The 23,516-nt window shown below is 39.5% G+C and overlaps 1 protein-coding gene across 3 annotated transcripts in view; it reads right to left on the minus strand.

The window, feature by feature from the left end:
- DIAPH2 (diaphanous related formin 2) overlaps window positions 1–23,516 on the minus strand; it is a 166,297-nt gene that overhangs the window by 124,978 nt on the left and 17,803 nt on the right. For 2 of the 3 annotated variants that reach the window (XM_088173060.1, XM_088173058.1), the window contains 15 exons: window positions 22,761–22,865; window positions 19,250–19,270; window positions 15,033–15,172; window positions 14,597–14,671; window positions 14,449–14,518; window positions 13,345–13,481; window positions 12,460–12,571; window positions 10,064–10,174; window positions 9,218–9,336; window positions 8,153–8,269; window positions 7,506–7,624; window positions 7,152–7,216; window positions 6,307–6,411; window positions 4,061–4,690; window positions 1,533–1,647 (listed from right to left, as the gene is read on the minus strand). In XM_088173060.1, the coding sequence (XP_088029186.1) occupies window positions 1,533–1,647; window positions 4,061–4,690; window positions 6,307–6,411; window positions 7,152–7,216; window positions 7,506–7,624; window positions 8,153–8,269; window positions 9,218–9,336; window positions 10,064–10,174; window positions 12,460–12,571; window positions 13,345–13,481; window positions 14,449–14,518; window positions 14,597–14,671; window positions 15,033–15,172; window positions 19,250–19,270; window positions 22,761–22,865 (2,041 nt within the window). The remainder of the gene's footprint in view (window positions 1–1,532; window positions 1,648–4,060; window positions 4,691–6,306; window positions 6,412–7,151; window positions 7,217–7,505; window positions 7,625–8,152; window positions 8,270–9,217; window positions 9,337–10,063; window positions 10,175–12,459; window positions 12,572–13,344; window positions 13,482–14,448; window positions 14,519–14,596; window positions 14,672–15,032; window positions 15,173–19,249; window positions 19,271–22,760; window positions 22,866–23,516) is intronic. The other variant, XM_088173059.1, reaches the window with a different exon arrangement.

The following is a 23,516-nucleotide window of genomic DNA, read 5'->3' on the forward strand; positions in this document are numbered from 1 at the left end:
ACTGTGCTCTTGAGAGAATAGCACATGCATTTTTATTTGGTTTTTTATCACTCTCCTATAATGTACCTGGAGACCACTTCATGAAATGGGACAAAAGCAAGAGGGAAATGTGCTCACAGATGATGCCTGAAATGAGTATTTGGGACATGGTGGAGCTGCTTAAGGTAAAACAGGAGGAAGAACAGTGAACATCATTCCATGTTTCCCTTTGCAGATGGCAGCTGCAGGAAAAAAGCTGCTTCTGGCATGCAGTTCTGTGGGTCTGTGCTGCAACTAAATGCTCCAAGAGTCTGACTTCCAGTAGGTTTTCAAGTTTAAAAAAAAAACAACCTTGAACTCGGACAACTTTGCCTTTCTGCAGAGCCAAGTTAGATTTTCAAATCCTGAGTACTGTGCAGCAGCATTTTTACTGTGCATCCTTTGTTATGGCATCTTATTTTCTACAACCATTAACTGAGAACTACACAAGGAAAAATATCTGCAAGGCTATCAGTACACTGAGCTATTTGAGGAGTTTCTGTTGCTCCTAGTTTTACAACCGTGCAACTATGTCAACAAGAATTTCTTCTTTTTGGAAACTGTCAGCTCTGTCAACATTTCAAGAGGCTTTTTTTCAGCATTTTTAATGAAGAAGCTTTTCAGGAATTCCAAAACATTCCTTCAGATTTCTGATGAAAGAATTGAGCTCGAGGCAGAAGCTTGTCCTTTTCATAAAGAAGGGGCTCATGCCATTCTGTCATCTGCTGCTGGGTGTTCTTTCCCTTAAAGGTCTTCCTGTCACACCAAAAGAAGAGACCAACTCCACATCATTTTACCCTCCCTGCAGTGCTGGGAATTGAGAGTCAATCCAACTTGGGCATGGCAAAGAATGTTAAATTACTGCAAAAGGTGATTTTGAATTACTGCATGGAATAGCTGAACATTTAGACCAGAAAGTGCTTCCAAGGTGTGCTGCAAAAGGAGAATTCTAATAGTTTAAATTCACTGACTACTGAAAGGAATATGAATCTCTGTCTTATGAAAAACACAGCCATGACCAAATCTTTGAAGAGGTTTCAAAAGAACATAGAAAAAACCATTCAGAAATAATTCAAGGAAACTACTGAAGAAATAGTTCATTACAGTCCTCTGAGAGCCCTTCCCGAGTTAATCTTTTTTAACACTGTATTAATAAAAACTGCTGTTCCTATTCCAGAAGCTCTCAGCTAGGAATAATAATGCAAATAAACATGATTTTAGGATCAGAATTTAAATTTAATTATAATTTCATTAGAAGAAAACTCACATCTGTCTGCAACATACAGTGCACTTTTAAAAGGTATTATTGCAAAAAAGTTCCTCCCCTCATGCTGTAAAGTGAAGGGGAAGCAATTCATGTAATAGACTGTTATGCTTAATATATGTTTTAAATCATCTTCCTGCTATAAAACCATCATATGAATTCTATGGTATTGCACAAAGCATAAAAGAAACTGCCATTGCACAGTTTTAAACTTAATAAAAGCACAATAAAGAGTCAAGTAAGAATGTACCTTTCATTTGGGTTCCAAAGGTAAGTGCCAATTTTGCAAACAGCTCAGGGTCTTCGAATTTATCTTCTTCAGCTTTTACCCAAAAGCTGTTTTCTCCTATTTCTTGGGGCTCGATCTGAAAGAAAAGCAGCATCTCCAGAGTCAGGAAGGAATGTTTTCAACAGCCAGGTTCAAACAAATGTTACAGAATTCTGTGAGAGCTGGGCTGGATGGAGCTCAGCCCTGTCCTGGGTGTCCCCTCCCTGCTGCCCCCTGCACAAGCACCACGAGCTGAGCTGCCCTCTGCACACCAATGCATTTATTGCACTGCTCCCATGCACTGAGCTCTCCAAGGAACAGCAGCTGGCCTCTCAAGTGTTCCAGCTCTCTCCTGATCACTTTCTAGAGAATTCCCCAACTCTTCAGCACTGCTTCCCTGAGAACTGTATGCAACAACTTACCAGAAATGAACTGAGACTCAGGATGAGCTCTCTACTGGCTACACTGAAGATAGAAAATGCTCTGCAATACACAAGCTGAAAGACAACTTGAGTCTCCATGTATGACTCAGAACTGCTCTTCTGTTTACAAAATATATTCCTCTGACAGCTTTGAACACATTATTAATTATTGTTTGTAGGTTGGTTTAAATGCCAAGTAATTTCCAAGGGCTCTATCACTTCAAGACGACACGCAGAGAATTTGGCAACACTGAATTTGTCATCCTCACTCCAATTTCCCTGCAACTCCCTGGTCCTCCACCTTCCAGCCCTGCTTTAGCAGCAGCTCCAGGGAAGACATCTTAAAAAACTGCCTTAATCCAACACTAATGGGAAAGACAGCTACAGCAAAAGGGACTAAATTAAACAGTAGGAATTTTATTTCTCAAATGATGGCTCCTTAAAAGTGATGATCAAACAGACTTTGCACTTTCTCAGTAGGCAGGAGATCCCTGGCACCGTTCCCAGAGCACTTAAGCAAAGCGTCCATCTGCAGCTCCTTCCCATTGTCACACCAGTGCTCACACACACTGCAGAAATGATTCCTATCAACTCCCCAATGCAACTGAGCACAACGAAATTAAAGCAATTACCAATATGTATTATAAAATAAAAGCTTCCTTTTCTCTGTGTTTACAGGACAGCAGTCTATGTCCCACAGTTACCAAACTCCAGCAATGCATCCTCATTCACTCCTCTCTACCCAAAACACTTAATTCCTCCTCTCAAATGAAGGAAAGTTAGCACTTATCCTTTGATGCAGATTATTTTATAAGAACTACAGGAACAGTAAAGATTTCCAAACTGATTTTAAAATTTATTTAAATTAATATTCTAAAAACATGTCTGGCTGTTTTTTATCACTTTAGTTTAATATATTGAAAGCCTGTTTTGAAACTACCATGGCTAGATACACTTGCAAATTATTTTAGTGCATCTCCAAATATTTTGAAATAATTTGAAATCATTGAAGCATTAATTCTTCTGCCAAAATAAACTATAAATTGGCATGCAATGCATTTCCACACAGGCTCTCTCTCAACCTTCTGGATTCCTCCTCCAAGACTGGTGGGACTATTCTGCTGTTTTGTTGCCTCAAAGAAAGAGCCTTTTGACAACTCAGAATTTAGAGGAACCAGCCTGGAATAGGTAAAAATCCTCCTTTCATTTGCCTTGATGATTTGGTGATTTTGGTACTTTTTCCTACAAACATCTACATATCTGTCATATTTTATACCACTAAAAAACTGCCAACCACAACTTCCAAATGGAAGGATTTAGTTTTGATAACAGATGCAATTATCTAATAGCCCACATTTATTTTCTTTAGATGGGAGGAGCAGTGGCTACACTGATCAGAAAGGGGATTTAAAACAACCCAGCCCAGCACACACCTGAATATTTGCATAACTGCTCCTGTTAGAGAGGGACTGCATCTACTGAGAGGCAATTAATAACTGGGAACTGCTTAAAGGCTTCACTTGCAAACCAGATTGTGCTTGCACTTTACTGCTCCAGTAATGTTGATATTTTTAAGATGATTTTTAAAATGAAATGTGATTAAATACAACCATGTTAAGACACCAGAAGCTCATGGTGCCCAAACCTTTCCCTTGAGCAGTCCCATGGCTCCTCCCAGTGGCCACAGCCCTGCTCCAGCATATCACTAATTGAGAACAACCAATAAATATCTGGGATAAATAATCAGCAAGTCACATTAGGGCCTGCTATCACCAATCTATGAGCTCGCAGCTACATTAAGCACAAGGAATTTAAAAAGCTTAAGTTGGTTTGTTTTGCTAGGGATGTGTGAAAGCTGCTTTAAAACAGTTTGGAGATAAATATTTATTTATATACAACTTGATGCAAAGCTGCACTTGATGTTCACTGCAGCTGATAGAATGCACTGGAAGTCACTTGGCTTCCTGGGATATTGATACAACGAGTTGTGCCAAGATGAATCCCAATTAAAAATCCATCACTACACAGACCAAGAGTATCTGTGAAGGAGAGGAAGGAAGGAACATCACCCCACACCTCCTGCCATACCTTGGACCAGTTGATTCTCTTCATTGAGACCTCCAGCTTGTACTTCTTCTTCTCCTTCATGCCATGAGGCAATGCTGGCACCACGGGGAAGGGAGCAAAGGGAACCCCCCCCAGAGGGGGAGGCATCGGGGGCCCCCCCAAAGGTGGGGGTGGAGGGATGGCTCCCCCAGGCAGAGGAGGAGGAGGGGGAGGCCCTGATCCCCCACCTGGCAGAGGAGGTGCTGGGGGCACACCGGGCAGAGGAGGGGGGGCTGGGATGGGTGCACCAGGCAGAGGAGGAGCTGGTGGGGGAACTGAGGAACCAGGGAGTGGAGGGGGGGGAGGAATCACCGATCCTACAGATGGCAGGGGAGGAGGTGGGGGAATTGTTGATGAACCAGGTAGGGGAGGTGGTGGGGGAATTGTTGATGAACCAGGTAGGGGAGGAGGAATTATTGATGCACCAGGCAGGGGAGGTGGTGGGGGAATTGTTGATGCACCAGGCAGGGGAGGAGGAGGAGGAATTATTCCTGCACCAGGGAGGGGAGGAGGAGGAGGAATGGCTCCAGGGAGTGAAGGTGCTGGAGATGGAGGGACGTTCTCACTTGGGAGGGCTGGAGGTACTGCTGAGACTTCTGTCAGGCTTGGACCCTGAAACATAAAAGGAATTCTTTCCATCAGTGACAGGAGGCAGTTTGATACAAAGCTGAACCAACCACAATGGTTTTTAGCCAACTGCACCTCAAGAAAGTGAGAAATGCAATTGTTCTCCTATTTAAATGAGAAACAATAACAACAGATTATACCCCGTACCATAAAGCTGCCAAGTAAACTGAATAACCTAGCATTTTTATAAAAACAAATTGTTTCAATTTTAAAGAAAATTTAATAGCAGCAGTAACATTTAAGTGAACAGAACAGCATTTTATTTCTTACCAATGCACAAAACATTTATCCCACTTAGGATACCCCAGCAAGCTGGGGCACCCAGAGATGAGAATACCCACACTGAATTTTAACAACACTCATCTGCTGCTGGAAAATTTTCCCCAGCAATCAGAGGAGCAGCTATTGCAAGTGCAAGAGGTCACAGCAGCCCAGCTGTTCACAACCATTCTGACATCTGGAGAGGTGAAGGGTGGGCAACAACCTGTCTTTTAAATCTGAGGGTGCTTCTCAGGTGAGAAGAAGAAAGAGCAATCACAATACCCATTCTAATAAGTTCTTACTAATTATTAAGGAAAAGAAACAACAGCATGTCAAACCATCAGAGGGGTGAGTGCAGCTAAAAATAAATGTCATCATATTCTGTGGGGAGCATAACACTGGAAAAGGGAACAGACACTCGAATTACATGGTTAATTAACCAATGGTCAGCATTACTGTGAATGCCCTGTCGTGTCTGGATAATTTGAACTGTGGTAGAGTCAATAAAACAGGATTAATAATTAATTAGACTAAAAGTACATTTTTTTTCCTTTGCACAAAGCATATGTTTCCTTGGTCCACAAGTTATAAAGCAGCAATTGCTGCAGAACTCATTAAAACAGACTGTCAAATTTCAGTGTAACACTGGATTGTAGCAATGTGTAACAAATATGAAAATCAGCAAGAAGGAAGAGCAGGAGTGTCTGTGCATCCACCTTAGTGTCCAAATAGGAAGTGAGATGCCAGGCATTAAAACAGCAAAAATAAAGACAAAAAGGCAACAGGCAGACCTTGCCTAGGGAGTACAAAATAAGCCAGACTAAATCATAATATCTGTTTGTTCCTAAAAGGTATAAATGACCTGTCTAAAACCCAAAGATGGTGTAACAAATTAAAAAGACTTACATGAAGTGTAAGAGCAAAAAAAGAGATATAAAATGAAAAGCCTTTAAAAATAAACACTTCCTAAACAAAAACTTTCTGCAAAACATACAGAAGCAGAAATGTGATAGCATAAATACTTGCAGAGGGAAAACCAACAAAATCAGGCTGGATGCAAGACTTTTATAGCCTAAGGAACATTTTTTTTCCTCCATAAAGCAGGTACCTGTGACAGGTTGAATATAATACTATTTGAAAAATGTTACCTCCATTAACTATCCTTAGTAACTTATGCTGGCTGCAAAACAAATCAATACACCTAGAGCACACACTGCAAACTCCAGAGACACAAGTGACTCTGGGGGCAATTTCTTCTCAACTCCTCCTCAAAAAAAAAAAAAACCCAACAAAAAAAATAAATCTCAGCTGTAGAACTTGATGTGATACATTTTGATTACCTGGGTCCGGAGCTGTTTCACTTCTGATTCGAGTTCTTTGATTTTCTCTTCTCGTTTCTGCAGCTCTGCCTGTGCCTCTTGTCGAGCTGTGAACTCTTCATCAAACTGCAAGGATTTAAACAGTACAGGAGAGTTTGTCCAGGTATGGCCACACCAGAGCCTAGACTGGCAGGAATTCTTGGAACAATATCAGAGCTGGAGCAATTGATGCACTTTTAACTCTTTTAGCAGCATTTTTCTAACTTTTAGTACCACAATTTCTTCCATCAATTACTCAATGACAGAACACCCAAATCCAGCTGCTCAGTACAGGTTTTTTGCTCCAACACTGCAGACTTCTCAAACCAAACTCGAGTACACATCTATTGCAGCAAGCTTAAATTCATTAAAAATTGCATCTGCAATCATCATGTTCAAGAAGATGTTCTCTCATTTGGCCTGAAAATGCCTACTTAGACCAGACCAGCAAAAAAATGGATTTTGAATGATTTCAATGCACACTTCCATAATACATGAACGTCAGTACTAGTGCAGCTAATATAGCATATTCATTCATTTTTTTTTAAGCTTATACCTAAATTATTTAATTATGACTACTTCAGGACAGAAGAGCAACAAGTGGAATTTTTCCCATCAGTTATCTACAGCACAGCAATACACCTGAAGAGATGTACAGGTCTGATTTCTGACTCCACTGCATCTGAGCCTTTTCCACACACAGAACCACAGAGCTTTGAATGAAAGCACATCCTCCCTGTGAGAGGCACTATTGCCCAGTTTTCTCTCACTGTGTTCCTGTCAGGATTCTGTCTCACACCTTAAAGAGAACCATGAGTAGGACTTACCTTTCTGGAAAATTCTGCTGCTTTCTTTTCACTCTCTTCTACCTTAGCTTTGTCCACACATGCATCTAGAATTTAAAAAAAAATACCACACACAAGTGAAATCAAACATATCACAGCTCTGAGGTGCTTCCAACCATAATTACCCTGTGAGCCCACAATAAAAAAGTAACAGGCATTATTTCTTTTGAACATGTCTCATTTCATTAAAAGCTACAGAATTTGGTCTGGTACTCCACTAGTACACCTGTAGCTTACATGCAGATTTCCAGAACACTGAAAAAATTCACAGTCAGTCTAAGACTAGACAGAAGAACACAAAGAAAAACAAGGTAAAACTGCTCAAAGAGTACAAACCAACAAGATGTGTAAAGTTAATGTCCATCCTTCCTCTGTATTTAAAATCTGGGTCCATTCCACTGCAGTGCAGCACGATCTGTGACACACATTCCTCTATGATCTTGTAATACTGAGGTCTAAAACAGGAAACATTTACAAGGCAATTAGAACGTGAAGAAGCCTTTATGCAACTGGGGAGGGGGGGCAACTACCTCCTAATATCTGAATTTTACAAGTGCCAGAAGAAGTAGCAAGTTCACATTTTTATTTGTAAATATTTTGGATCTGGTGCCTTGACCTTGCTAAGACATCGTGCTGCACTTTAGAGAAGTTGACACTGCAAAGACCAGATCAAGGCACGTGGGAGTATTTTCAATTATCAGCTCTACAACTTTCATTTCTTTCAAGCAATGAAGGTATCAAACTTGAATAAAGTGCCCAAGGAGTTGAGGATTTTGGGATGAGTGTGTTAGTGTTGATTTCAGAAACTTTAAGCTTAGCCTATTATATTTACCAAGATTTTTTTAATACTAACATGGAGCAAAAAGACAAATAACACATCAGTCCCAGAGTGGCTTTTTAGGCATGAGCTGTTCAGTTTATCAGGGTGTCGATTTCTATTCTTGCCCCTAATGCCCCCACCACCCCCAGCCTGGCACACTCACCGGACATAATAATCGTTCCTGATCAGAAGGAAATGTTGGAGGATTGACAAGAAGTAATTTTCAGAAGAAGTATCTTTCACCATATTGTACAGCAGATGAAATACTTCGCTCACATCAGTGCAAACGTTGTTAAGAAAATACAAGTACTTAAAAAAACAACTTAAAATATAAACAAAAGACCAAAACCCCCCCATTGCAGCCCAGAACAGCCCCCCCACCCAAACACAGCTCCCCAGACATTTCCCACATGGGCAAAGTCAAACCCCTCCACACTTGCAACTCCTATCTCAGCAGTAAATATTATTTTTACACCAAGATTGTGCACAGAATTTCTGTGCCCTGTTTTAACAATTGGGACATGTTCCATTATTAAATCAGAACAATCATATATAGACAGTGTTTTAGAATCCTGTATAAATATTTCACACAAAGCTTTGTTTCCACTCTGAGCTCAGCCAGGCTATTGGCAAACACACACTGGTCAATTATTTTTCATTTTATTTCCTAAAGATGACCTTTACTTGTAATTACCTGTTCTGCAAAACAACAACATTACAGAGGATTTTATAGTCCTCCCATTGATTGCCTCTACCTCCCTCTGCTTCCTCCCAAAACCTGCAAGCAGCCATTCTGAACTCAGGGAACTCTGAATTTTCCTGCTCCTTCCCAGCTAGAAAATGCACACATCTCAAGTTCTTCAGAACCTAGGAGAAATTTTGTTCCTTTTATTATCAAAATTAATTTTTCTTCCAACTTATGATCTTCCATGGGTATAATTTTATCTCTTCATGTATTATGAGACAGAGTTTAGCTTAATAAATGTTATTTATGAAAAATTAATTCAGTTCCCAATGACTTACATTTGACATGCAAATTTAAGCACTAATTATCTAAATATTTTCCAACAAAAAAAAAAAAAAAAAGCAACTGGAGAGAAATCTGCTTGACAAAGCCCCTGGTAAGACACACAACTGAGACAAATAACCTGCACATAGAGCACTGTAATTTCCATTTAATAAAGTTGTGAAACGACACAAGTTGTGACAGCACTTCCTTAAAGGATATTCCATTTCAGCTTTGATATCATTGAGACGATGTGACAGCTCAAAGTGGTCTTCATCTTTGTTCTCATCAAACACCCTCAGCTGAATATCAAGCTCATCATTTTCCTTATCTTTCAAGGCCTGTTGTTCAAGGTAGAGTATATCTTAATTTTTCCTTTTTTAAAGCAAGAATTCCCCCCCTTGAAGGACTGTATCATGATGAAATAAATAAACATGAACCTTTAGAACAGAAGCAAGTTTTAACTCAGTGCCTGGGCTTTTTTTATTATAATGATTCAGCTGAGAAAAACTGAAGGCAAAGTTCACAGAGCAGGTATGGCCTACAGAACAAACCAGAAGATTTCCAGTTGAATCCATTTCTCCTAATGGGACACAGCAATTCCTGCTTGTTCAACTCAGATTTCCAAATCTCTCCCCAAGTCAGAACTATTCCTGTCTGTGCAGCTGCATGAATTCACACAGGCAGTCTCAGAATCAATTGGATTTTTCCTTAGAATGTCCCAATGCATTCTCAGCAGGCAGATTAAAGAAAAACAGATTTCACAGAAAACAACAGCAGGTACAAACAAAGTTAATCCAAGATTGATTCCACAGCCAGATTCACATTCACTGCATTATGCAGAATTTGGCTACCCTCATTCAGTTCCTAATATATTGACTTGTTTCAACTACTATTCTGGTTTATACAGCTCATGAGAAGCTGAATTTGCAACTCTGAAGGCAGATTTGGATTGATAACCTGACCTTCTGCACCCCCAATCCTTCACATGTGCAGTTCTGGTTCAAGAGTTTGGTTATCTGCAGCATTCCCAGAGGAGTGCTCAGCTCCTGGGTACCAATGACTTACAGGCAGTATTTTCTTCAGGCCACAACGTAAAAACTCATTTCTCAAGTGTATCCTGAAATCAAGGTCTTCAGGAGATGTAACAAGGGCATTGATGAGCTGCATACATGCTACCTGTAATCAGAAATACAGCAAGAAAAATCAATGCTTTCAGTCACTGCCTCAGTCCAATTCTAACAGCAAAGAAATTGATATTATTTATTATGCAGCACACATGCAACACTTGGGTTTATTTTAGCAACATCAAATACTGCTCTGCTTCCATATCAGGATATTTCTGCTGTGTCAAAATAATACCACATGAATGATCCTCACAGAATCATCTCATGGAATGGTTTGGGGTGGAAGGGACCTTAAAATTCATCCAGTGCCACCCCCCTGGCATGGCAGGGACACCTCCCACTGTCCCAGAGTGCTCCAAACCCCAATGTCCAGCCTGGCTTTGGACACCCCCAGGGATCCAGGGGTCCCCAATTGCTCTGGGCACCAGAGCCAGGGCCTCTCTACCCTAAAATCATCCCCCAGTTAATCCCAAACTAAAGTTGCCCGTTGTACCTCCTCCTTTTTCTCCTCAGTATTCAGCAGTTTGAAAACAAACTGTTAAAAAAACTGAACAAACCCCACATCAGAACCACCCAATAAACACCCAGACCCCAATTAGCCACATCACCAGGAGTTTCCTGCAATCCTGCAGAGAACTGCTGCAAAATGCCTGAAGTCTCAGGGTGGTGGCTAATGCTTTAATTGAACAGCTGGGCACTTGAATTGATTTATTGGAAAGCAGGTAGACAACAGCACAACGCCAAAAGTGCTGATCCACATTACAAGACTAAAATGGGACTCAAGGGAAATACCAAGTTTAGTAAAAGATCTTAACTGCAAATAGAAGTAGCTTTAGAGTAGGACAAAAAAAAATCAATAGCTGCAAAGGAAAAAAAATCAGATAAAAAGCACCTTCCTGTTTTAATTAAATTCACTATTTAGCTTTAATAGAACACCTTATGGAGTCTCAAATTCCTATTAAAACACCCTTTCAAAGGCACTCTCTTGATAGAGCTGCATCTTCAGATAATGCAGTATCATTGTGCTTGCTTGAATGATTCTTGTTATTTTACTACTATGACACGACTTAACAAGCCAAAGCACATGTCCAATCTGAAATTAATAGAGAGAAGAGGTGCCATCTGCTCTGATTGCTTCTGCCAGAGACTCTGCCTTAATGGCTTGTGCTAATACATTACCAGCAAAGAACGACTTTGTCAGGAACAAGGTAATGAGTCTTGCAATTGTGCCTTCACTGAGCAGCACTGGGAGGGGAGGCTGGCAGCAATGCTGGGTGCTGGCTCTTGTTTGCCTTAAATCAACAAGGTCACAGAGTAGGGGACAACTCCAGAATGAATTCTTCAGTGATAGCACTATTAGGATTAGAATGTCATTTATAGAAACTTATTGGGCATTATTAACTCATCAGCTCTGAAACAAGAGGTGCTGATGGTAAACACAGCATTAAGGCAGCTACAGCTGATGGGTGTTTGAGCCAGGACTGGAAAAAAGCATCCCAAGGATACCTGCCCTGCCTGGATTTTTCCATATCCTTCAGCCAAGGTAGCTGAAAAAGAAATTTTAGTAAAAAAAGTGCATAACTAATGCATTATGAGAAGGTAATAAGTCAAAGTCGTCCTTTATTAGGATATTCAGCCACTTGGCCTCTGTGCAAAAATGGAAGTACCAAAAAAATCCAACCAATTCCAACTAAAAAAAGCTTGAATCTTAATACCACCCAAACCTCTGATGCCCACAGAGGATAAAAACTTCTGTCCATGCACAGAAGCAGCAATGAACACGATCTAAGCCATGACTTAGTAAAAACCACTGGCACAGATTATTTTATTATTTTATAAAAATAACTTTGAAAGCTCCCTAGATTCCCCTCAGACAAAGGCACATGTTGAACACACAGCAAGAAACAGAGTCCTTGGTGACAAAAGCACCAATAAAATCCTGCTGCACTTCCCTCACCCAAAAAGGAGCCCTGCCAAAAACGGGCACAGCCCATGCTACACCTGCCAGAATTAGCATAAATCTGAATATTCAAGAGGCTGCCTAAAGTACCAGCATCAGTTTGATTACCTGAACATGACACCTGGATTCCAAGGAAAGAAATATCACTAATTGCTCTATTAAGGTCAAGATTCTTAATCCTATTTTTAGGACAGGAATTGAGTTCCTTGGCTCCCACCATTATTAAGTAGAAAATCACAATCAGTACTGGTGTTGAGTTCTCTTTGACTGACCACTGGATTGATAGCACTACAAGATGTCCTGTGTAAATTTAATTTAATTAATTAATTTAAAATACACAGGGATTTCAGCTGAAGGCCACAGAAAGGCAAACTCACCTGCAGCTGGATGAACTCGTGGTTCTCCAGGCCTTCAACAATCTGAGAGAAACGTTCCTCCCTGCTGTGCCTTTCAGCAGCAGTTGTTATAGCACCTAAAAGCTTGTCCAGACTAAGAGAAACACAAAGTGTCACAAGAGCCCAGCACAGGCAGCTTGCTCATTTTCAACATACTCAGCCCACTGTTCACACAGCTCTACTTCACTGCACTGACAGTTGAAATAAATTTATCTTCAGAAAGTTGAAAACAATCCAGGAACCAAGTGTTAAACATGTCTACAAGAATAATGTTGAAATAAGAAAAAAGGGTGAATAAATCTCTATATTATTTCAGCTAATCAACAACCATTGAGGGCAGAAAAATCCCTACATTTGCAGGACAATGTGCTTGGTAAAGCTGACATGTTGAACATCTGGAAATGCTAATAAACTGTCCTTTCAGAAATCAAAATGGTTTAATCTATTTATTGCATAGAAGACACAAAGTTTGCCCATTTTAACCTTCAGTAAATAAACACAGTGGTGAATTTACAGGAGACATATGCCAAGTGATTATCTTGGTTTTAAAAATCTCATGGGCAAGTGCTAAATAACTCTAAGTTGAAGTGTTGCAAAGCCCAGCTGTGAATATAAACTTCTTGTGATAGAAAGATTTGTCCTTTCAGACCTTCCATGTCAGCCACAGCGTGCAGGTCTCTGCTCATTTGCTTTTCTCTGATTTATACTGAATTAAGGCAACACAACAGGTGAAGTCTCTTCAATTTTAAACCACATTATTAAAGCCTTAATAGGTTGCATTTGTTTCACTGACAACTTTTCTCACCTGTGTCCAAATTAACAACTCATCAGCACAAAAAAATAAAAAAACTTCAATATCTCACTCACATGTTTTCCTCTCCAACAATGCAGATGGCAGAAAGGATTTTCACTGTCTCAGTCATCATGTGTGGTTGCTTTGGATCGATTGCTCTTGACAGCAGCAAGAGACTTCTTTCATCTCCTAGAATCCTTTGCAAACCATACTGGGAGAAACAAAAAGCTCTTGGTGAAAAAGTTGTGCTTGCCTTGGATACTCAGCAGCAGCTTCAGATCCTGAGGGATTCCCCCAACCCCTCCCTCCCCAGAGGGGCTTTGGTACCACTCCACCAAAATTCCACCAAAACCACAAAACATCATTTTGGGGCACACGTCAGTGTCCCCACTCCTGCATTTGAGGTTTTCTCCTGACAGAGAGAGAGATTCAGCTCCTCAGGAGGACACCAGGACCTTGTAAAATCTGAACCCACCCAAAGACAAATGAGGTTTTATTTCTACCTATATCTGAAACATCTCAGAAGTATAAAAATCTGCTTTTCTTCCCCTTCATTAGACAAGCTCTTCTGTGAGATTTTTCTAAACTGAGTTAGAGTAATGAGTAACTTTTATGCAGTTTTATTTGCTGGGGAGGATACATAAACACAAGACTTCAGATTTTGCTACGAATAAAGCAAAAGTACAAGTTGAGCACATCAGCTTCTAAAAACCTGAGTAGCCTGTGCTAGAATCAAATCAGATACAACTTAACCTAATCCTTTAGCCATGACCTACCAACTATAAAACTGCAGCTGAAAAGATATCAAATCCTACTCCATCTAAATCAGGTACATTATATTAACAATCAAGTATTGAAATCTGAATTTGGAAAGCTATTTTTCTTCAGTTCCCAAGTAATTAATTTCCAAATTCACCTTAAATTTATACTATCATCTTCTCTTTATCAAATATTTTACTTCCAAAGATCTAACAAAATTAAGAAAAAAAAATGCAGAAAGGTTCATGAAGAAGACTCCCAAGAGAAGTTACACTAAGTTTAAGACCTGCATTTCCAAAGAGTTAAACACTGGATATACAAACTTCTCTTCCCTCTCCAATATTAAACATGCTCTATGTATCTTCAACTCAACAAAACCTAATCATGCTACAAGTATGTGAATTTAAAATAATACTTACTTTATTGTTCATAAATGCTTTGAGGCACTGGATAAGTTTATGTTGATTCTTCTTATCAATACTTTCTTGCCTAGAAAGGAATGAGGAAAATCACCAAGAAAATCTTCACAACCTCCCCATCCCTCCCCTCAAATGATCCAGTCCTTACTGTTTCTTGTCCAGAAGCTTCTCCAATGCATCCAACAGAAGTCCAAGACCTTCATGTCCAAAATTATTAACCCAGCTGGAAAAAAAAAAGAAAAATGTTTTTAATTATTTCTTAATCAAATACAAAGCTATTTCTCCATTACTGCTTGTGCATCCCTTCACAGGCTCCACTTCTGGTCTCACTTCCCAAAAGATCTGATCCATCACAAAGGCAAACAGTTCCAGCCAGTACCAACTGCTGAAAGGCACAGAGAAAGGTGAGGAGATCTTGCAGACAGCTGCAAACATTTCACTTGTCCTCACCCAGGCTGCTGAGAACGCTGCTCTCCTGTCAGCAAGCATTGGCATAAAAAAAACAAAACAAACCCAAAGCTCACAACTCTCCTGCTTAGCAAAAACAGCATGATGAAAAGCACTGCAGAAATTGCTCTGCTTACCTCACTGGGTTGCTGGTTAGAGACACTCTCAGAGACTCCAGGCAATTAAGAAGTTTTTCATCTGAAATTCCAGATCTCAGTTCATGGATATATTCTTGTGAGGACAGGGTACATTCATGCTTGCTGTTTTTGAGTCCACCCTATCACAGAAGGCAGAATGCTGATGAGTGCTCCAGTCATCAGGGTTTAGATGATAAAACAGAAGACTAATATTTCCATAGGAATTCTCAAACCATAGTACAAGTATTCAAGACAACTGGCTTGACTTGGATTTGCCATCAGTGTTTAATACTTTTGGTTTTACATCACAAAGATAACTATTCTTGCTGGAATCTTTTCCATTTCTTTGAGTAAAAGTGCATGTAGTACAAATTGAATATAAAAACTTAACTCCATCATTCAGCCGTATTAACATATTTAATATATTAAACATCTACTTTACAACACTGTATTGGAAACAATCAAAGAGAAACAGAAAAAAAAACAGTTCATGCAAGTTCATGAGCCAGTTTCTTGCTGTCCCATAGTCCATGGTTGGTCACTAACAGAGATCTCTAGAGGACTTTGTTTGCTGCAACAAAATCATCCAGGAGCTTTGACAAAGAGCTCTCTCCTGCTGAAGTGCCACTACAGAAGAATAACTACTCACACAGTATTTCACTATTAAAACACCTGAATATCAGTTTTAGAGCTATAGTATTCAACCCCGTGAACAAGACAAAACATTTTTCCAAAAGGTGCAACTAATCTTTTGTACAGCTCTGACAAGCTGCAGTAGGCTTATCTCACAGGAGTGGTTTTGATTCATTTGCAGCTCTTAAAGCTCCTTAGCTCTGAAGGGTCTGTTGAAGAGAACCTGATAAAGATGTCAGGGCTGTTAAGGCAATATCAAGTGCCTGTCCTAGGAGATGATTTATATGCATTTGCTTTTAATTGCATCACTTCCACTACAAACACTCAAATTGTCTCTCTTTCACAAAGCTCCAGTTCTTATCAAGTTTCTGTTTTGTTCTCTTCAAACTCTCCCCATTCATTTTCCAAAACTGATGCCAAAATGACTTGGCTAAATTTAAGTGAATTACTTTGACCTAGCCAGACTCAAGGCACAGAACAGAAGAGATGTCACAACACACTTTGAGATGCAGAACAAAACCAGACTGTGACTGCAGTGAGACAACAGGGTCTCCTGTGCACTGTGAGGGCTTGGAGGAAGCTCCTTGTGCAAAGCACCTTCAGCTGAGCATCACAGGCCAGCCACACATCCAAGGACCAAGGCAAAGGTGAGGAAGAAGGATACAAAGGGACTGGAATCAGTTATCATCAACATCCTAAACAAAGAGATGCTCTTTCACCAGAAGAAAAAGGAATAAATGGCTGGGGATGATCTTTACAAGAGTAGGAGCTGACTGTAAATCAGGTTAATGTATCAAAAATCATCAAAATTCAGAAAAAGCATCACTCTGAAGGACCATAAGGTAAAGATTCAGGAAAAAGGAACAGTTTTATCCCACCTATTGAATGGATTGGAATCAGAGAAAATTTTGCAACTAATGCACATCATCTACACAATGTAGATGTAACTGGGCACAGATTTTGTCATTTCAGCCATTCCCAAGTGGTAAGGGAACAAAAATGCTGCTGAGAGCCACAAAAGGTCCAGAGATGACACAATGACAACTTCAATCAGTGCCACTGCCTGTTGATCTAGGCCCTGAAAAGCACTCCAGAATGCAAGACACTGCATTTTGCCAAGAGATGAGTTTGTCCTCCCACTGCAGCCTGCTGCAAGCTCCAAAGGAGACTCCAGGTCACACTGGGGCACCCTCAAGTCTTGGCTACTCTTGGTTTTGTGTTTAAACCAAGGTGGGATCTCGCTGCCTTTCCTTTCTGTGCCATCCATTAGTGAAGCACCTCTGCTCTGCCCAGTCCCTTGTTTTCAGAACACCCATGGCTCCCTCAAAAATAGATTAATACTTCCAAGAACTGGCAGCATGCTCTGCTAAAGCTCCTTGCCATGGATTACAGGACAGGCACATTTCTTCACTGAATCTTTGAAAAAGCACCTTTAACTGCACAGCAATAAGGAACCAACACCTCTTCCTTATTTTCTTCCCTCTTCAAAACGGATTGTCACTCAAGACAGCTCACAAAAAACCATTATTGAAATATTTCGGACCATTTTGATCTTACTAGGATTACTTTCTGTTGTTCCCTGCAATCAAAGCCTCAGTCTCAATCCACTCTTACCTCTAGCCATGCTAACTGGAGTGCTGAACCAGCTGCTACTTCTTTTATTTCCCTCCAAGAGAGTTTGATTGGAATGTTATTTTAATTTTTGTTATACCTTTATATAGATCAGATTTTACTACAAATATTTCTCACTTTGAGGTATAAGATCTCAGTGAAAAATGTTTTAGAGGAGAACATCTAATGAAGATGAAAGCAAAAGTAAAGTAGAAAGAAACTGATGGAGGCTTGGGTCCCACATCAGCATGTTCAGAGATTAAACCAATGCTTAAGAATGAAAAATTCAGAGATTACTTCATGACTGGGCACCTTCCCAGTGTTACAATAAAGGCAGAGAAGGATTCATTGATGCCAACCCCGATGAGGCTGCACCACACTGCAGTGCTGAGGATCCCAGCTCAAATTCACATCGGTTCAAGCTGTGAGTTCCCATGAACAGGGAAAGCTCTGCAATCTCTGCAGCCCAACAGCACTACCAGGAACATCCCAAAAATTCCTCTGCTCCCCGATCCCAGTGAAGGTGTGAATCTCCCAGGAAATAGCTCCATGTGCTGGCAGAAGCAAAGAGCCCCTCAAGGATGAATCCTGGAAGAAGCACACCGAGGTGGCAGCACTTGTAAAAAGCAATTATCTGCAGAAGCCACACTCCAGGCACAGCATCTCTTAGTTTAGTATTGAGCAAGTTATTTGCACAAAAACATGCTTTTAATGCAGAGTTCTTGCTCTCTATCAGATCCTAAACTCAAAGGCATGGGGAAGAAAACATCTTAGAATTTCTCCCCTACCCATTGTGGGAATATCAGCTTCCTTTCTAAAATAAGTTCTTCACAAAGCAGCTGCTCAGGCTAATTCACACCATAAGGAAATGACACAGCAGCAGGGATTATCTGAAACTGGTTTTAACACACTGAACTGGAAAATTAATAATTTGTCCCCTTTAAATACATAAGTACAATGAAGGTATTTTCCTCAGTCAGGAGAGGAACCAAAGCCAGTACAGAACTAAAAAGCACTGGTGAATATAAAAGTCTCTTTAAAGGCCACCCTTAATTAAACAAAGCCAAGAGAAAAGTCTGTAAGAATAAAGTGTGTAGAATATAAACTTAACTACATCTGAGGCAATGATTAAACAGTTGTAAGTCACAGATTGTTCTCTATTATTTTTACTACAGGATTTAATTATTGAATATGACCTAAGCAGAAAGCCTTGCTTTACCTGAAAAGCCTGTTTTGGCCATAATCAAAAATAAAGTCCATCCATAATTTAAAAGAACATCTTGGCTTTCAACCACTATTCGAAATCCATATGTAATTATCCCCCCAAAATATCCTTTATTCCAGGAAAAAAAAACTTGCTGAACTCACTTCAAGAAATTAAATCCCAAATATTTGCTTATATTATTTGAATTAATCAAGACAATGTAAAATGTAGATGAGTCCTTAAAAAGAGAGAAGTTATGCTCTCAGTGATCTCACCAAACTTACTGACCTCCTGAAACCTCTAAATTAATCTTACTCTCACATTGATCTGCTGAAGTTGGCATTTCCAAGACAAACTATGAACAACAACAATTAGGACATAAAAAATAATCCACATTTCAATAGAATGAACTAAGCCAAATACTGTCCATTGAAAATTGAGTGCCTGCCTTCAATAAGAAGCAAGACAAGCTTAAATTATATTTGTTGCCCACAATGAAGGGATGAACTGAGTGAGTTTGAATTATTTGCAAATTCCTGAAAACTTGAAGAGATCCCTCAAAAGTGTAAGCAACGACCTCATCCTGGTAGGATAAACACGATTGAGGTGGTTGACAATTATTTTGCTAAAACAAAGATTCAGTTGTGCCTAGTGAACTTCTAAAAATCCAGATAAAAGTCTAAAATATTGCAGCCTAATCTCTAAAAAAAAAAAAAAAAAAAAAAAAAAAGTTGATAAGAGAAAACAAAACTCTCATGTTCGTACTCACCGGAACTTTACTTCCGACTATCTGCATGCAGTGGCCAGCCAAGAGAGGTTATTGTGTAAAAAAGATAATAATAATAATACATAAATAAACAGCACAGAACTTAGTAGGATGTAGTTGCACACACATTTTTCAGTGTTTAATCGTTAGTAGTAGTTGCATTCTTTTATTACTTGATTAACCTGTTTAGGGGTTAGAGCTTCTCAATGGGAAAACAGCAGCTCCGCAGCAGGAGCAAGAGTTTTCAAATTCTTATGTTCTGCTGCTGAATTCCCAGTATTTGACACATTCACCAACAAATCACTAAATACCTGTCTTGACAGCTCCATCTTGAAAGATGAAATGTGCCATTTGTTCAAATTATCAGGTCAAATGCTTTATACATGACACTGAGAACACACTAATGGCACACTGACTTCCTTGTATTTGTAACAACTGCTTTGTTATGGAGCTTTTGATCTGTTTAGATGATGTCACCACTGAATTTAATTAAGTTTTCATAATCAAAAACATAGCCTACAGTTATAACTTCAACTTGCACTTCAGAAAAATCTCACATGACATTTTCATTCAACTGCTCGGTATGGATGCTTTTAATTACATGGATAATTAAGCAGTGATTTTCAGAATGCCATCTTCTCCTTACCATGGAACAGCATCTCTCTGTACTCATGAACAAAAAGTTGACTTTTCCCAGAGGGAAGTGCAGGCAGGCAGCACACGTGTGCCCTGTTGTGTCACCCTGCACTAATTCCCCTGTTCCTGGGGACAGCCTCTGCTCCCTGCTCAACCTGACAGGCAGTTCATTGAAAATTCACTTTTATCTGCTCACCAGCTGGTTTGGGTCTGACTTCTCCATGTGTGTCTGTTCAGACTCTACCTGCTTCCTTCTCTACTCTGATCTCTTGTTCCTTAAGGAACACTTTTGGAAATTAAAGTCCCTGCAAGTCCTTCACAATCAACACTTCTCTTCCTGAAGAAGTTTCCTCTAGAACTGATTGCCATCACCAGACAATCCCCTCTCCTAATTTATCTTCTCCTCTCACCAATGTTCAACTATTCAGTACAGCACAAAAAGTCACCAGGTTCAGTCCTGAAACAGAATTCCAATCCTTCACCAGTCCTCAGCTACAATCCCCATGGTCAACAACCTTTCTCTTCAAGTGAGAGAAGGAATGAGAAGCACAGAAAATCACTTCCCATGAAAGCATCCAGCTCATCAGCTTCTGCATGTCCTCCAGCCCCAAGGAAAACTTTCTGCACCCAGTGAAACCCAAAATTCCTTTCTCAGATGTTTGAAGATGAGTGTTTCAGAAAAGCATGGTCAACATGCTGCACCACAGCACACAGGCAGAGAAAATGAAGCACCAAATTTCAAATAATTTGGTTAAGACAACATCAGCAAATGAGAGTGATATTTTCACATGAGGGGAAGGAGCTCAAAAGCCTAATTAAAACAAACATGAAATGAACTGCAAGAAAAATACATCAACTGTTAAATGTCTTTTGTGAGCTCTAAGCAGAAGGTCCAAGTATTTTCAGTGTAAAAAAAGAAGACAGATAATTATCTGTGACAAAAGAAAAAGGTAGGAAATTTAAAGACAGATCATTTTGAATGCAACCAGCATTTTCATGGAAGATAATCCTGAAGAAAAGGAAGTTTGACAATTCATGATGCAATAAAGATTGATTAGGGCTTGAATTCATGGAGCAGAATAGTAGTTGCATTAAACAGAAGATGAAATTACAAGTGAACATGAGGTTTGGCACCACTGTAAAATCCCAATCAACATTTGAAAATTAAGCTCTGTTTTTTTAATTTTTTTTTTAAATCAAGATGCTAGCTATTAAAAGGTAAATTAGAATAACATGCTAGAGAAAGGTAATGTATATTTCTGCAAGATTCCATTCAAATGCTGTGATTCAATTGCAAGGAGGACATACTGAAGCAAAAAAACTTCAACACGAGCTGCTTTTCCTCTAGGAAAAACACTCTGCAATGTGTAAAACATGCACACTGGTGCTGACTTAGGCCCAAAGTGCACATGGATGTAGCAGGACCTTTCAGGATGACTCAGTTTTCAATTGTTAGTACGTGTGGACAATTCTAGTCCAGTCCTGTGAAGTTTCCCACGTTGCAGCACACATGGGGAGCAATGCAATGCAGTCAAATTGCAGCAGTGAGCCATGCAATGGTGTAGCCATGCTTTCCTTACTCAGCTGCACAATTCTGGGGCTTGAGGCACCTACATCTCAAATCACAGTGTACATGACAGACATCACCATGGTTCAACTAGTTCTTGGGAAAAAAAAAGACCAAATACTTCCATTTCTGCTGCTTCAAGAAAGTATTTTTGCATACTAAGAAAAAATCCAGATTTAATATTGATCATCAAGTGAAGATAAAAACCTTACAGAGCATAATTAACAGTTCCCAAAGACAGTCTAGTTCATAACATTCACTGCATAAGCTTGAATAATTCTCCAGTAATTTGTACATTTAGTTAGACCATGCTTAAAGCACTGGATTCCTTCCAGCACACACTAAAGGACTGTGGATTTTGTTTAAGATGAACTCATGCAGGAACATGACTCCTCTCAGAACTTAAATCACCATTTTCATTACCATTTCATCACCATTATAACACAAGCTTTTCCTCACTCAAGTTTATAATGTTCCATGCAAGGCATTTGCATAATAATTGCATATCATTGTCATCTTAATTTTTGAAACTTAACTCTGCAGAGGTGATTTTCAAGGTTAACAAGGGACAAGTCAACTGTACTGCTTGCAGTCCATGCTTAAAGATTCCTTGGGCAGACACCATCAAAATCTTTCCTTATTTCCATATTTGCCACAGCCAACTTTTAACACACACAAAACATTGCTGGTGTATTTTATAGCTAGTCAGTACAACTGCAGAAAATAAACTGCAGCACTTCACTATTTGAAATGGTATTTCTCCACCCCAAAAACGTTGGGGTATCCAGTCATTTCCTTACAGTTCTTGCACCCCAAAGGAGACAGACCTGACAAATTGTACATGAAGGGTTAATTAAATTACAGAGAATAATCAACATCAATGAAAAGTCAAAACATTATTTCTACTCAAAATGTAATTTGAAACTGGTTTTCAGACCATCTTTCACTAGAGTCTAATACATACATCACTACTGAAACCACAAAGTCAGAAACTTTGGGTACCAGAAGTTCTTAAGATGAATTGCACAGAAATATGCTCAGGTTCCATCCATGACTCTGCATCACTGGATTTGCAATTTCTGATAGTTTCCAAGAAATAATCAATTTTTACATTGCCCAGCAAGGAGAAACACAAACTAACTGCTCAGATGCAGCTGCAAGCATTTAGAAATGTGTTACTAAGTACACATTTCTTTTTTCCTACCACTCTTCGATAAATCCAGACAAAAAAAAGATATCAAGTTCCAAGCTTAAAAAGTTGAAAACTCAAAGCTCCTTGCTCAGGTGTCTCGTGGAGAGGGGAGAACTTACAGATTTGGCAGTTGCAGAAATGTACTGGACAACCATCTCCCGTTTGGTGCTCAGGTCTTTGTCCCTTAAAGGAGCTTTACGGTCCTCGTTCAGGTTCATGTCCTCCTGCAAGCCAACACACCAAGAGAATCAGCAACACATCTCAGGATTTTTATTAGTCTTTGTTCTTTTGGAGCTTTTTTTTTGTTAAACAGTTCATTTCCCAACAAACCCAAGTGACTTCTTCCAGTTTATCTTCGTGTGTTTGATTTTGCCTTGATTTTCTCATTTTATTCTGTCACCTCAAGTGTCAACTATTTGTGAGACTTAGCTAAAATTTAAATTGCATCAGGGGTAGTTAAGATTTGTGAAATTTGGCTCAAGAAGTAGAACTAGAGGACAAGCACAACAATTCTACATCTCAAGTTGATAGTTAAGTGTCCATCTTGTGATGTTCCTGTGTTTTCAGTGAAATCTTCTCACAGTGGACACCATTCCTGCACTATCTAATCAGAAGGCTGTTATTACATGGATTAGTAGCTTGTGGAAAGGGTAGAGGTCAAACTGTTCCAACTGATGTGTTTAAACCAAGTTTAAAAGTCAAAATGCTCTGCCAGGTTAAATCTATTCAGACATTGCTTTAAACTTAACAGATTAAATACAATGCAGTCATTACTAGTCATGACTAGGCTTGCCATTAAAACTCAAAGTCACTTCAGACTGGCACCTAAGAGCAGTCAATGTTCCTGCACTAATTCCTGGTGAACAGCCTTATCA

This window comes from Sturnus vulgaris, chromosome 14 (assembly GCF_052056855.1).
Source record: "Sturnus vulgaris isolate bStuVul1 chromosome 14, bStuVul1.hap1, whole genome shotgun sequence".
NCBI classification, from domain to species: domain Eukaryota; kingdom Metazoa; phylum Chordata; class Aves; order Passeriformes; family Sturnidae; genus Sturnus; species Sturnus vulgaris.